Below are 15,526 nucleotides of genomic sequence, written 5' to 3'. Positions count from 1 at the left end.
TGTCCTATAAAGGTGCTTTCAAGACAGAGCCATTTGAAATGAAGTATCACTTCTAGTTGTCTAGATCGACTTATTCCGTGTAGCAGAAACACAGAAATATGATGAATAAACATTCAGTGAATGTAACTGGATTGTGTGGGATTGTAATATCCCTTGTACAAACAGGGCCCAACTGCCCTCCAGCCCAATCAACCAAGGCCACAGACAACTTTTCAAGCTTCCCCTTAATCTGCTAAACCCATACAGCACCACCTGCTGGCTCCATAGGAGCGTTACAGCTGTCTCACTGCAGACTGCACAAGGTCTGAAGACATTTTCGGATCTGTCTACTCTGTGTAGAGTGGACCAAACTGACCTGCAGGGACAGAGTTAGTCTGGTCCCTCTGCCCTGTCTACAGTACTGAAATCGAAGTGGACCTTATAAGCAGCTGTAGATTACACAGTTTAAGCTCAGGTATTTTATGGCCATATGGACTTTTTTGTATTAGGACAGGCAGTCAATAATAATCTTTACCTCTGACACCATGGTGCTGCTCAGCTTATTAAATGTAAAATGATGCCATGAAGAGAAACAGTATTTGGAGCACATTACAGCTTTTCAGGATTGGTGTCAGTTGAGTAGGTTGGACATTAATAAGCAGAAGACAAAGAAGATGATTTTTAGCAGCAGAAGGCACACCTTTCACCAGACATTGGTGGATATTAAGGGGAAAGAGTATATATGTAGTTTGCTGTTGTAGCACATTTTGGGCAGCTATTTGCATTTTGAGGAAAATTGTGAGTTAATTTATAAGAAAGCTCTGCAGCGCCTTTATCTTATCAAAAAAACTGCAAGTTTGAGGTTAGTTCAGATATAGTGGAAGTAGCGTTTCACTCTCTGGTAGAAAGTGTAACGTGTTATAATGTAGGAGAAAGGAGAAAGAAACCAGAGACTGCTGGAGGGCACATTTAAAGCAAAGATGTTTTGTAGCCACCTCTTAAAAGAACACTAGGTAATATTTTGCCTTTAAATTACAGCTTGATAATCATTTTGATGCATCATTGAGCTGTAATATGGAGAATAGAGCATCTGTCATTGCTAACCTGGGCTCAACACTGCAGAAACTGCACTATGTACATTTTGGAGGAGGTCAGGATACCACCTGCCCCACCTTCTGCCCTGAACTGAACTGGTTAAGCAGTTACAGATAACGAACGAATGATTGATTGAATGAATTTATTAATTAATACTTGTAATTACTGATATAAAATGTGTCCTTCAAGGGCAGTGTAGGAACATGTTATGCCATTGACTCATTTCCAAACCCATAACAAAATAAACTCAGAGAGACACATTTTCTTCCCCTGAATATTTTATTGAACTTAAGTGTTTTTTTTTTTCTTCAAGGCATTTGTGGCAATATTCAGAATGCTCTAAAACAAAACCAAGTTAAACCTGAAGTGAATAAAAAAAAAATAAATAAAAAAAATAAGTCAAGCACTCAGGAGGGTTATCTGCTTATTTGTTTATAATGTTCACCTTCTTAGTTGGTCCTTTCCCTTCAAGCCCTCCATGACATCATATATTTAAAATCAGATCACAGCTGTTTTGGTCAAGCACTTTTGTATCTGTGCTTCATTTCAGGGACCTGAAAATATTCAAGGCCAAAAATGGTAAGGTACTCATGAAGCTTAAGCAGTAGTTAAGACTATTAATGCTTTCTGATCACATTCTTAGTTTTTCATCACAATTAAGACTATGTAAAACCAAAGCCTTTGGCAGCCAATCATCACTTGTTCATCAATAGTGCATTTATGTATTCTGTATTGGATATACAGACACTAAGTGCATGCGTTGGCATTAGTAGATCTTTTTGTGCAAGTTGAAAAATTCTGTTGCAACAGTGCACTTGCTCCCATATAAAGTGTATTATGCATACTTACACACAGCATAAGTCCTGTACTTAAATACACGTGTACCTCAACAACAAGCTATAATATAGCTAACTGAGGTATGGTGGATTGTTTTTTTTTGTTGTTAATGTAAACATCATTCATTGACCTCCATTTTAGGCAACATTTAATCAACCTATCTCTCATAGCTTGCATCTCAGCAGTAACTTTTCACTGGCTTGAACACACCTGCTTCTGACCTCAATCAGCTTTTTCAGCCAGTACTTTACCTCCATATTTAAAGACCATGTGTAATAGCCATGGCATACATTGCATCCTGAGGCTACTTCTGATGGTTGGCTTTGTGCTTTTTGGCTCACAGGATGTTAGGCAAGTAGAGGGAACACAGCAGCATGTTCTGACCCAATGCAGGGAAGCGGCGGAAGGCCTCCCAGGCGTCAGAGAAGATGTTGTACTTGAGAAAGACACGGTGCTCCAGGCTGGTGGGCAGGCTCACATCACGGCTCATGATGTAGATGCCATCGTTATGGAGTGTACAGGTGAGATTGAGGCCCGATTTGGACGTGTTCTCTTTCAAATGAAGCCACTCGCCTGTTTGCACATTGTATGACTGCACAGTCAGCATGTCCTCCGTTTGACTGGCCCTCCTCTGGCCCCCAGCCACAGACTCTAGCTCGTGCGTGTAACCACCCACTAGGTAGATGGTGTCCTCCACCGACAGCATTTGCTGCTTCCGCACGTGGACTGAGCAGGTGCGGAACACAGACCATGTGTCTGAGGCCGGGCAGTAGCGCAGGACATTAGTGTTTCTGTCTGCCAGAGAAAAAGGAGAGTAGGTTTCACTTCAGCCCCTGCTCTTGAGCCTTCTGAGCAATTGTCTCTATAATCAATTCTATTATTATTAGGTGTACAAATAAGTATTTTTTCACACTCTTTTGTCATTTTATGGTAACATGTTTGAAAAAAAAAACCTGACATTTTATTTAAAAAAATAATACAAATGAATTATTAATACACTACATTAATGATTGTTAACATCAAAATCACCACCTTTAAAAGGCCTAAATCAAAGTGTAAATGTTCTTTTTGATACAATGACGCACATGCTTTTGCAGCAATGCAGCAACAAAAACTAATCTCATGTGCCATTTTCATTAATTCATTCATTCATTATCTGTAACCACTTGTCCAGTTCAGGGTCGCAGTGGGTCTGGAACCTACCCGATATCACTAGGCACAAGGCAGGAACACACCCTCGCAGGGTAACACACACACCCACTCACACTATGGACACGTTTGTGTAGCCAATCCACCTACTAGTGTGTGTTTTTGGAGGAAACTCATGCTGACACAGGGAGAACACACCAAACACCTCACAGAAACGTGCCAATTTTTAGGTTCTATTCTATTAAATAAAATGACAATTGTCAATTTAATTTTAATAGAATTTTTGAATTTTGAAATATTATTATACACAACACCAAAACTACAAAAAAGCTTTTAAAATTATTTATACACCTAATACATCATCCAGCTATAATTCACTCCATTATGGCTCCTGTCATTCCATTTCATTGAATCTAGAGGGGCAATACAATCTAATGCATTGTAATTTTTTAAAACCTCTAATGAAGGTTTTCTGGCTTGAATGCATGACATGAATGCATCATTATACATTTCCTTCTGACTGTAGTGCCTATGTTTCTGTGCTGGGGTTTGTTTCTGTGCTATAAGCAAGGACTTTTATTATATGCTATGAATACACAGCAACCATAGTGTCCCCCAAGCTTTCAGAAGAGTACTTGAGTGTGACAGGATGATGGAATATATCAAAAACAGTATAATTCATTTTACATTGCTTTTGTTTTTGCTGATGACTAAGTAACATTGTTGCAGCCAACTCTCCAGCATTAGCATAAAGTGCTGGAGTTGAACTGCACAAGTCCTGAGATTGAAAAGCATGTTAAGGCAAAGGTAGTCTAAACATCTGGATCAGTATACACTTCAACACACTGTCACTTGAATATATATATATATATATATATATATATATATATATATATATATATATATATATATATATATCCCCACCTCTGGATGTGTATCCACCCATTATGTAGATCATGCCCTGGCATTCGCAGGCAGAGAACTCAGCCAGGGGGTCCGGCATGGAGGAAACACAAGTCCACCAATCCTGCTCAGGACTGTAGCATTCCACTGTACCTAAACAATGACCGCCCACTGCGTACAGCTTCCCACTCACTGCCACCAGCTTAAAGTTGGCCCTGAACACAAACACAGCACCCACTGGTCACAGTGATCAACACTCATTAGGCATGTACAACTTAAAATGCAATTCTGCAAATATAAAATCATTAAGTGTAAAGAAAATATGGATGTGTTCAGAGCATATACTTGTAACATAACATTCAAATATTATTCTATTCTTGTGATTTATGGTAACTGTTTCATAGTATTAAAAATTAAAACTGTCATTTTATTCAACAAAAAATAACCAGTAACCTAAGAGTATTAACTATTAATAATGATAGATGTCATTTTTAATACTACACAAAAGTTGCCATAAAATGCCTAAAGAGCAGGATTTTTATGTTTACTGATAATGGTAAAATAGGGCTAAATTAATTTTCACGTGCTATTTTGCCTCCGTGTTCTTCTTCATGACACATGTATATTAACAGTATGTAAAAATATGTTAAATACTGCAAAACAATGTCTCAGTCCTCAGGCAGTGCACCCATGTTTGTTTTGCGTAACAGTTCTCTATGCTGAAGGATTTAGAAGCAATAAAGTCTTGGTTAATATCACCTCCCCTGTAAACAAAAATTCTGCCTCTAAAAGTATCTTTAAAACAAATTCAAAAATATGAAACCACACTGAACACTTGGTTAAATCTTTATCACGTAATAATGCAAACGCCTAAAAATCTCTGTAATTGCTTTTTTAATTCTTTGCAAACTCTGATACCTTTTCTGGTTCAAAGGGGCTATGTGATTCCATTCATTTTTGCAAGGATTGTAGCAGTGTGCTGCAGAGATCTCTTGACTTGTCATTCTGTATCCACCGACGATGAACAGGTAGTTGTCCAGCACTGCAGATCCATAACCTCTGACGTTTACCATGTCTGAGGGCAAGTTGTTGGCGAGCGGCTTCCAGCGCTGCTCTAGTTCCCCGTACCTCAGCATAGACCAGGGTTCATCCTGATCAGCCAGGTCCAGGCAGGTGCCCATGAAGTCTCCTATGGCCACCAACGTGGCGGTGCCCCTCATCCGCATTTCCCTGACCTGCTCTCTCAGTGAGGAAGGCAGGACATGAAACTCAGGCCTGCGCAGCATAGGGTGGTAGTGACAGCTCATAAACTTCAGGCAAGCTGTCCTCAGGTCATGGGTTCCATAGACCTCAGAGAGCTTGAAGAGCTCAACACAGTTGTCCAGACGGATTTCAGATAGAAGGAGTTTCAGGATGGGGGTCACTTGCAGGAAAGAGGCTGTCTCAATCAGGTCCTCCAGTGTCTCATTGTCAACCTGAAATTTGGAAGTGTTAATGAACTCCAGAACCAACTCTAGGCCTGGCACACTGAGCCCCTGCAGCTGGACAGAGTCTTCCCCAGACTCTCTCATTCCAGAGCTGTACAGGGCTCGAAAGTAATCACTCTTCTCGATCAGTTTGCTCTTGCTCACGTTATACGTCCTGTCATCCATGATAATCTCGATTATCTGCTCTGGGGCTGACATTGTGGCGTTGTTCCTGGCATGGGAGAGAAGCGAAGCGAAGTGCATTTGTTTTGGTAGCCGAACTCGGGCTTACATTTCCACTGAGGCAGAAGCTCTGCCGCTGGCTCCCTACTTCCAAAGCCTATATATGGACATGTTCAGCCCCGGAGGTCCAGGGTCTTCTCTGATTCCAAACTCGACCCATGCTAGATTGTAAGGGGCGTACACGAGCCTTGCTACTGTGAAAACACTCAGCTTTGCTCCATGTCGGCACTAAAAGCGCTATTGATAGAAGCGAGCGACATAAACTTCGCTGCCTCGATTCGACTCTCTCGACTCCTGTATTCGAGGACACGGTCCCAGCGTCATCACGTACCGGACTCCCGTTCGTCCAATCACAACGACCCGAGTAATGTTTGTCTAGAAATTAAGGTGTTCAAACTCAAATACTGCTACGAGCTTTTGTCACGGTGTTTTGCAGCGTATATCTGAATATGCAGGTCTTTCTTATACAGAAACAAATGCTGAAATATTCAAACACTCGGCCACTAAAACGTCAGGTCACATGGAAAACCAGCATTTTGAATATTTGAATCGGTTCCTATCGACTGATCCATGTTTCGCTCCTGTGACTGAGTCGTCTTTCCAGTGGCTGCATCCCAAACCACACTCTCCTTTACTGTTTATACCTCTCTAATGAGTGCACTTCTTATTAGGGTCCACTCATCTCATACACTATTTAGTGTAGTAGTTTGCCGTTCGGCACGCAGCCGCGTCAAACTAGATCTGTTATCGCTAGCTGTTAGAGAGCTTTTAGCTTTTTCCTTTAAAGAACAAACTAGAAAAAGCAAGAAAACATAACATGACACAACGAAAATCTGAGTTTGAACCTTGTCTGTTCACATGGGCTTCGACAGTCATTCGTTTATATACGCAAGATAGGAAATAGGCTAATAAACGTGTTTTTTTTGTGTGTACGTTAGGAGTTCCTGTTTTGGTCTCACACGTCACAATGTGAGGGCTGCTCTACAGTCGTTTTGCGCAGACGTTTTTTAACGGGGTATAAAAACCACTTACGCTGTGTTTATTATTTTAAATGGAGTTGAAACTCCGCCAACAACAAAGCATTTAAGTATGGGAGAAAGTGGGTTTATATTCAAGTCAGTACAATATGCACAGAAAGTGCGCAGTGTTGACTCGCCGCTGCTCCCTGTGACCGCGCTCATATGTTTCTCTTCGAGAGAAGCGTGTCTCCCTGTTTTGTGAAGGCTGCGTACATCTTCGCAAAGTTTCAAACGGTTTATTAATGATTACATTGTTTATTGTTGTTTTGTTTCTTAGCTGAAGGAACTCCACTGTCCTGACCCGTGTGCATTTTGTGAACGCGCGCTCAAACCGTTTCAAATTCAAGTGAAAAAGCCAGTTCTGTTCATCCTCTTTACTAAATTTATTAAAGCTGCAGCTTCACAGAGACCCGAAACGAGGATGGGGGAGAAGCCACTGAGAGTGTGAGTGAATCTTTAACTATTTTCTGTTTTTTCTCTTGAGGAGATAAAGGTGAATGCTGATCTCGGTTCTTTTTTTAATGTTGGGCTGTGTACACGTTACACACTTTACATAAGTTTTAGTTGTGTTATTATTTTAAATATATTCCTATGACTGAAATAACTTTAGTTGCCATACAGGAGCATATTGTAGTTGTACAATTACAGGCTGAAGTTGCTATGCATACAGCGTTTGCTCCCTTTGACCCACTTCTTCAATGGCCAGGACCCCACAAAACAGCCACGGAGCCGGTATGATTTGGAGAGGGGATCATTTTCTGCCCTGCAGGTTAGTGTGTGTTGTGCAGGTACGAGTGGACCAGACACTGCAGGGCTGCTTGAGATTTTAAACACTGTGTCCACCCACTGTCCACTGTTAGAGCCGCTTGCTTCGTTGGTCCACATTGTAGATGTAAAGTCAGAAACAGTAGTTGCTGCACAGTTTGTGTTGGTCATCCTCTAGTCCTTAATCAGTGGGCACAGGACGCTGTTGGCTGGATGTTTTCAGTAGGTGGACTAATTTCAGTCAAGCAGTGACGCTCATCAATTTATCACCACTACATCAGTGTAACTGTCTGCAATACTATGAATTATCCACTTTCCAAAGTGTACTTGCTTCTTGGTGGTCCTGTGGTGAACCCAACCATTGAAGAACAAGATGAAATGGGGCCAAGTATGCAGAGCAGCAGATGGACGCCACTCTGTAATTGTAGAAGTACAAAGTGCTCCTGAATTGTAAGTGGTCAATGATACAAGGTGGTCGTTGTAATAGTTTGCGTTCTGTTAAGAATCTCCATTCAGATTTTCCCTTTCTGGGAAACAAACTGTAAATTAAATCACAACGGAATGTGAAAACGCGCAAAGATTGTGGTCGACCAAAGTCAAGAAAGGCTAAACAATGTACACATATAAAGCTAGATATCCTTAAAATGAAGCTTATAACATGTAGATTATAATATAGCCATATAAACAATAATTTGCTTCAAATATACATTCAGAATTCCTAGGGTCATAATAAATGTATTATTTATTAAATAAATAAATCTTAGCTGTAAAACACTAGCTGTGCCCTGGACGACACAAGGTCTTTTATGATTTATTTTGCTTCATTACAATTGACAATTCTGCTTTCCTCATAAACGTAATATTTTTTTTAAATATGATTTTATGTAATTGTTTTGGTTGCCTTTCTTTAGACTCGTGTGTGGGGACGTTGAAGGTAGAATCACTGCTTTGTTCAATCGAGTTAATGCAATCCAAAAAAAGAGTGGGCAGTTTGATGTAAGTCTGTGTCTATGAATGTTTGTTCCAAAATTTTGGGAAAACAAAGAGCGGATGCATCTCATCTAATCTTTTCTTTTCCAGTTATTATTGTGTGTTGGTGATTTCTTTGGTACATCTCCTGAGGCTGAAGCTGAATGGGAGGCATACAAGTCTGGTGCTAAGAAAGGTATTTGCCTTATTACGTTTTAAAACACAAATTTAAATTATGAATGTGCAAGTGTGTGTCGCCCTGCGAAGGACTGGTGCGCCCTCCATGGTTATTCCTGCCTTGTGCCCAGTGATTCTGGGTAGGCTCCGGACACACCTTGACCCTGAATGGGATAAGCGGTTACAGAAGGTGAATGAATTTTATCTATAAATATTATGTTAAAGAAAGCTAAGAGTTTTTACTTTTATCCTGCCCTCACATTTCAGCTCCCATCCATACATACGTTCTGGGGGCTGCCAGCCAGGAGACTGTTAAGTATTTCCCCAGCTCTGATGGTTGTGAGTTGGCTGAAAATATCATATGTTTAGGTAAGAAGTTTTTTTTTAAGTAAGAAGTATTTTTTGCATTTCTGTTACTGATATTAACAATAAGTATTAAATATAAGTCAGTTTTTTAACTTGTGAGAATCTTTGGATTTTAGGGCGAAGGGGAATTTTCACAGGAGCTTCAGGTCTCCAGATTGCATATGTTAGTGGCAGAGAGTCTCAGCAGGAGCCTTCACCAGCACATTGCTTCACTGCAAAAGATCTCACAGCTCTGCTCACTCCTTTGGTATCTACCTCAAAGTTTAAAGGAGTTGACATCCTCTTGACCTCCCAGTGGCCTCGAGGAGTATGGCAGTTTGGGAATAACCCAGTAAGTTTTGTTATTGATATGTAATATTTTTATATGTGGCTTGCTATGTTATAGATGGACAAGCTTTTAATGTCCGTATTTTCTCTATAGGAAATTGACACAAAGTTCTGTGGAGTTTCTTCAATTGCAAATCTTGCAGAAAGGCTGAAGCCTCGCTACCACTTTGCTGCACTGGAAGGGGTTCACTATGAAAGATTGCCTTACAGGTCTGATGCCAAACTTCCCTAAAATATTAAATGACAAGTTGATCATGTTTTTGTATTTTTTTTTATGTTGTTTTTGGTTAAACAGCACTGCTTTTTTTGTACATCTGTTTATACAGAAACCATGTGGTTCTTCAAGAGAACGCACAGCATGTCAGTAGATTTATTGCACTGGCAGCTGTTAACAACCCTGGCAAGAAAAAAGTAGGCCATATTAACTTTGCCCATGATTTGTGCAACAGGTAACACAGAGTTTTGACATATTAATATAACCAAATTAATATGTATGTTTTGTTGCTGTTCTCTCTCAGTATTTGTATGCATTTAACATTGTCCCGATGAAAAGTATGGATCCCGCAGAGTTGGTCAAACAGCCTCAGGATGTAACAGAGAACCCTTACAGAAAACCTCTGAAAGAAGGAAAGAAGGAGAAACATTCTACCCCTGCAGCTGTTGAGGTGTGTGCATATACTTTTTCATAACTGCATATACCATATAGTGCACTGATTAAATGTGTAGCACTTCATGGAACTGGCAGTAAATTGTTTTACTTGTTTACAAAAAGGGTGCTATTCAGGGGTTTGCATCAGTTTCACTGAAATTACTGCATGCAGGATAATTTTCAAGACCAGATTTTGTCATGCCCACATTCTCCACAGCACAGACCCATGGTCTTTTAAACATTATGTAATTATGTTCCTTCAAATTGTTGTTGTTAATTCTTGGATATCAGAGTTGAGTATGGATTACCAGGTTTATGTTGAACTTTTCTGTGCAGGAGGAGCCTGCAGCTCAGTTCTTCTTTGATCTGAGCCAAAAGAAGCAGCATCATCAGAATCAAGGTGCAGGTCGGAAGCGGTATTCTGAGGGAGATGGAGCTGGCCAGCCAAAACAGCCTCGTAAACCCCGTGAGTCGGTGCCCATATGAGATCTGTCCCAAAACCTAGTGAGCTGTCTAAGTAGGCACTGACTGTTTAAGTAGGAAGCATTCTAACGGCCATCTGTCCTCATGAGGCAGATTATTGAGGCACTGTATTTAAAAAGCTAATGCGTCATGGCTTGTTCCTGCCTCCCCCCACACGCAACTGTTATATATTTCTTTTTCAGTTGCAAGCATCGCCTCAGCCTTTCCGCATGGTGGATTCTAATCTTCCCATTTTTATCACGATTTTAATTATTTTTGCTCTGGGAGAAGAGTGAGTTCTGGCACTGCATCATGGGATCACCTTCATGGCTGAGGAAGGGTTCGATGCTGCCTTAAAATTTGGCCAAATTAAGAGATCTCAGTAGACAGCATAATGAGGTGTCTAAGAATTGGGACAGCCTACATGTCAGGAGCGCACATACTTTGACGTAATAAGCTCTCTAATTAGACGACTCACCAAGATTTGGGGCAGACGCATATTTGTAGGCTTGTATACTGTTAATTATTAGACTTATGCTGAAGTTCACACTGTCAGCCAAATTTATGCTTTAAAGACAATTATACTTTACATACTTACTAGCCAAAATCTCAACAGTAAATGTGCTGTATACAATTTTGTGAGAACAACTGTTCTTACAGAAAAAAAACACTCCTCCTTTCAGTGATGCTTCAGAACCTCCACTTCTCTGAGTTTGCTCCAGGGAAACTGCATGAACCCCCAAAAGTATTAGCACCGCCTCTCTTAAAATTATAGTAGCAAAGAATTTTCAGCCAGCCCAATATATAGGGCTGCTAGCTATATAATGAAAGTGATGCATAATTCTGTCTCAAGAGTTCTGGCATAATAGTTAGCAAAAGTATTTACCTTTGTCTGGGTTGAAAGGTATGGCAAGTCAGATAATACATCCTTAAACATAATCTCTTTTTATTTCACATTAATTATAGGCATGAATTTTCATCAGACTTTAACACTATCCTCTTGCTCTCAGCTCAGCCTACAGGACCCTGTTGGTTCTGTTTGGCCAGCCCTGAAGTGGAGAAACACCTGGTTATCAGTATTGGGACACACGTGAGTTTCAATTATACATAAATGCCTTCTCATGCATATAAACTTGAGTGACATCCCATTCTTAATTCATAAGGTTTAATATCATGTTGGCCAGCTTAAATACTTCTGGAAAGGTTTTTCACAAGTTTTAGAAGTGTGTTTTGGGGAATTTTTGACCATTCTTGCAGAAAAGCCTTTGTGAGTTTAGACACAGATGTTGGATAAGGAGGCCTGGCTCTGGCTTTATGGACATTGGTGGTTCTCTGTCACGTTTTAACAAGAAGGGGCCATCCCCAAACTGTTCCCCTGAAGTTGGGAGCATGAAATTGTCCAAAATCTCTTGGTATCCTTAAGAGTTCCTTTCACTGCAGCTAACGGGCTGAGCTCAGCCACTTCATAGCTGAGTTGCTGTCGTTCCCAGTCGCTTCTATTGTGTTATAATACAGTATAAGACAGTTTTTAGAAACAGTCTGTGTGCCTAGGTGCTTGGTTTTATACTCCTGTGGACATGAAAGCCGTTGGAACACATGAAATCAATAATTTGGATGGGTGAATTGAAAACTTTTGACAATATAGTGTATATTTCAGCTTTTGCAAAATGTGCACAGTTCATTTGTAGTTTTGTGATCTGTACATCTAGAATAACTGATTGTCCTGCTTCCACAGTGTTACATGGCCATGGCTAAAGGCTGCCTCACCCCAGACCATGTGTTGCTGCTGCCCATTGGACACTACCAGTCTGTGGTTGATATGCCATCTGATGTGGTAGAAGAGTTGGAGAAATTCAAAAGTGCCATCAGGAAATTTCATAAGAGCCGTGGCCGCCGCTGTGTTCTCTTTGAGAGGAACTACCGCAGCCAGCACCTTCAGCTACAGGTGCTTGTGTCTTGTGTCTGCACTTCACTAATTTTGACGTTTCCTGTAGTTCACTAGAATTATTTACGATTTTCTTTGTTTGACAGAATGTGCTACAGTGATTCTACCTCCCACTGAGCAATTCAGCACATTAATGCATTCTGTTTGCTGCATTATGGTTATGAAAAAAATCTATACCAGTTAAAATAATTGTTTTGTTTTTAATTGTGGAATTTCCTGAGTTAATTAACTTGACAGTGTCTGTGGTTGCTGCCCATATAGATTGACCTGTTGAGACCCAAGGTCAGTCTAGCAGCGCCACAAAAATGAACTTTTTTGAGTCTGGCAATACACGTCTAATAAGGTGGAGATGTGAAAAGCTGCAGTTCTCCACCTTTTGTGGACTCACATACATTACTCTGTCATCAGTTTAAGTCTGAGCAAGCAAACATTGTGCTGAGGAACAAACAGTCTGAGGGCCCTGTGTCCGATGATGACCATCATCTCTCAGTCTATGTTTAACCTGATCATACTGAACATAAACTTGTTATTCATCCTGTTGACTCTGGACCCCAGTTTCTTTACAGTGCACCTTTTTCTTAACTTTTGCTGTGTGCCCTTTAAAAGCCCTATGTAATACTCTGAATTACAGGTAGTGCCTGTGCCCATGGAGAGGTGCAGTACAGAGGACATTAAAGAGGCCTTCATGGTGCAGGCTCAGGAGCAGCAAATGGAGCTGATGGAAATACCAGAGCACACAGACCTCAAACAGGTACTAACAGGCTCTATACCTAGACAACTTTGTTATTAAATAATCTGAACTGTGATCATTTAAGCTGATCACTGTTGATTTCCATACCGACTCAGTAAATTGATGGATTCTTTGTTTTGTTTGTACATTAGATGTTATTTTATATTGTCTTTTTAAATGTATTTTGCTTGTACATCTCCTTGGGATAAAATGTGCTTTATAAATAAATGCTTGCTTTCATTGTCCTTTGTTTTATGTCATAATAAGCAAAGTCTGTACTAGTAGAAGGTAGTGTCACAGTCACACAGCTCCAGGGGCCTGGAGGTTGTGGGTTCGTTTCCCGCTCCGGGTGACTGTCTGTGAGGAGTTGGTGTGTTCTCCCCGTGTCCGCGTGGGTTTCCTCCGGGTGCTCCGGTTTCCTCCCACAGTCCAAAGACACGTTGCAGGTGGATTGGTGACTTAAAAGTGACCGTAGGTGTGAGTGAATGTGTCTGTGTTGCCCTGTGAAGGACTGGCGCTCCCTCCAGGGTGTATCCCCGCCTTGCGCCCAATGATTCCAAGTAGGCTCTGGACCCACCGCGACCTTGAATTGGATAAGCGGTTATAGATAATGAATGAATGAATGTATTAGTAGATTTGTTCATTTGAGGCAAAAAATGTAAAAAAAAAAAAAAAAAAAAAAAAAAAAAAAAAAAAAAAAAAAGAGCAGGAAGCAAATTTACTGGAACACATAGGTATTATGATAACAGGTAAAGTTCCATGTTTAGCTTGAGGTGTGTCTGTCTTGAGTTGGGAGGTAAATATTGATAGCTCATTAGCTGTTTTGATTATACTGATAATTGATATTGAATTCAAGTAAAATGTATTATATGGAATTTAATCATGAGCAAAAAATATAATTATCAGGTCTAACAAACACTCTTGTGGATGTGGACTGGATGACACACCATTTCTCCAGTATTTTGTTGAAAGAATTATTATATTTTTATTTTTTCTGGTAAGGTTATTGATTCTGTTTTATCCGTTCTTCTGTTCAAGATTGCTCCTCCAGGAACTCCTTACTTCTATGTGGAACTCGATACAGGAGAAAAGCTGTTTTATCGCATCAAGAAGAACTTCCCATTACAGTTTGGCAGGTATACAGTAAATTGGAATGTATGAAAGCACATTCATTTTGCACAAGCATTGTGTGTAAAGACAGTGTGGTTGTCTGTTTATGCATCTTCAGGGAAGTGCTGGCGAGTGAGGCAGTGTTGAATATCCCAACAAGGGCAGATTGGAGAGATTGTAAATACAGCAGAGAGGAGGAAGAAGCTCTCACAAAACAAGTCCGCTCTGACTTCCAACCCTTTGACTTCACCATGGATGACTGAGGAACATATAAAGAAGCATACTACTTCTAACTCTTGAACACACTTGTCTTGTTTGGTTTCACAGAAAGCAGCCAATTCTCATTCAGATTACAGTGTTTATTTTTTGTTTGTTTTTTAAATTGTTTTAAGCTAATATTGGAGCACTTTGCTCTTACTATTACTATTAGTAATTACTTACTATTAGAAATCACTTAATTTTAATTTTTTATCTGTGAACATCCAGTTTGTGTTTGTGTCACGGGTGTAATTTTGAATAGTTTTTTAAAGAATGGGTTCTGTAATGTTCCATTTTTTTCCCCTTGAGGGCTAAAATGTGAAACAAAAAACAGGTCCTGTGAGCTTTTTAACTCATGACCAAGACCAAATAGTTTAATGTTTCAGCGATGTACCTAATAAATTCTTATTTTTGAGATAACTCTTTGAGGGTGCTTTTGATCATCTTATTTTCCTAAAATGCTTAAGCAATACTACATGAGAGAGATTTCTCAAGAGCAAGCTGTAAATTAGGAATAAGAATAGAAACATGCAGACACATGGAGAACACAGCAAACACCTCCAAGTGATCTGAGGCAACGACCACATGATCTTAAGGTTCTGGAGCTGTGTGAAGATGATGCTGCCTCCACCAGCTCAAATTCATCATATATGTTCATTACATACTCTGTTACAAAGAAACAAGAAATGCGGATTTAGAAATGTTTAATACACAGTTCTTTCTTTCTACTCTCCAGCAGTAATGTGTTTAGTGAGACAAAATATATTTTTAATTTGATTGTATGCAAAAATCTGAGCTTAGAGTTTTGTAACTCTTTATGGAACAGTTTTAAATCTGCTTTATTGTAAGAATTTTACTTGAGGTAAATATTGATAAATTATTTTTTGTGATCTCAAACTAATACTTTTTTGCTGTTTAATTGAAACGTAATTGAAGATCTCGAAAATAAATAAAATAATATTTTTATCACAATAAAACTGAGAAAAATGAAAATTTATTAATAATTATTTTATGAAATAATTATTTATGAATAAATTATTTCATTGTATTATATTTCCGTCTCTACCCCAGGACTTT

General features: G+C 39.7%; 2 protein-coding genes across 4 annotated transcripts; one reads left to right on the top strand and one right to left on the bottom strand.

Annotated features, from left to right (window-relative positions):
• Positions 1-1,372: 1,372 nt before the first annotated feature.
• Positions 1,373-5,693, bottom strand: klhl42 (kelch-like family, member 42). Its single transcript, XM_066668161.1, has 3 exons — positions 4,882-5,693; positions 3,985-4,178; positions 1,373-2,706 (listed from the first exon to the last, which is right to left on the bottom strand). Exons 1-3 carry the CDS (start codon positions 5,691-5,693, stop codon positions 2,249-2,251), a joined length of 1,464 nt encoding a protein of 487 aa, XP_066524258.1. The 3' UTR covers positions 1,373-2,248.
• Positions 5,694-5,719: 26 nt separating this feature from the next.
• Positions 5,720-15,318, top strand: cwf19l1 (CWF19 like cell cycle control factor 1). Of its 3 annotated transcripts, none has more exons than XM_066668160.1 (15): positions 5,720-5,840; positions 6,969-7,135; positions 8,368-8,452; positions 8,537-8,621; positions 8,870-8,971; positions 9,085-9,299; positions 9,390-9,505; positions 9,622-9,706; positions 9,814-9,960; positions 10,281-10,410; positions 11,417-11,496; positions 12,142-12,351; positions 12,983-13,102; positions 14,120-14,217; positions 14,310-15,318. In XM_066668160.1, the coding sequence occupies exons 2-15, from the start codon at positions 7,113-7,115 to the stop codon at positions 14,452-14,454; spliced, it is 1,641 nt and encodes a 546-aa protein (XP_066524257.1). In that variant the 5' UTR covers positions 5,720-5,840; positions 6,969-7,112; the 3' UTR covers positions 14,455-15,318. The 3 variants fall into 3 exon arrangements, with proteins under 3 accessions (XP_066524257.1, XP_066524256.1, XP_066524255.1); XM_066668159.1 differs by lacking the exon at positions 5,720-5,840 and adding an exon at positions 6,422-6,641; XM_066668158.1 differs by lacking the exon at positions 5,720-5,840 and adding an exon at positions 6,479-6,687.
• Positions 15,319-15,526: the final 208 nt, after the last annotated feature.

The sequence above is a fragment of the Hoplias malabaricus genome, chromosome 4 (assembly GCF_029633855.1).
Source record: "Hoplias malabaricus isolate fHopMal1 chromosome 4, fHopMal1.hap1, whole genome shotgun sequence".
NCBI lineage: Eukaryota > Metazoa > Chordata > Actinopteri > Characiformes > Erythrinidae > Hoplias > Hoplias malabaricus.
The sequence above is the reverse complement of the archived record's forward strand: the minus strand, read 5'-3'. Positions and strand labels throughout refer to the sequence as shown.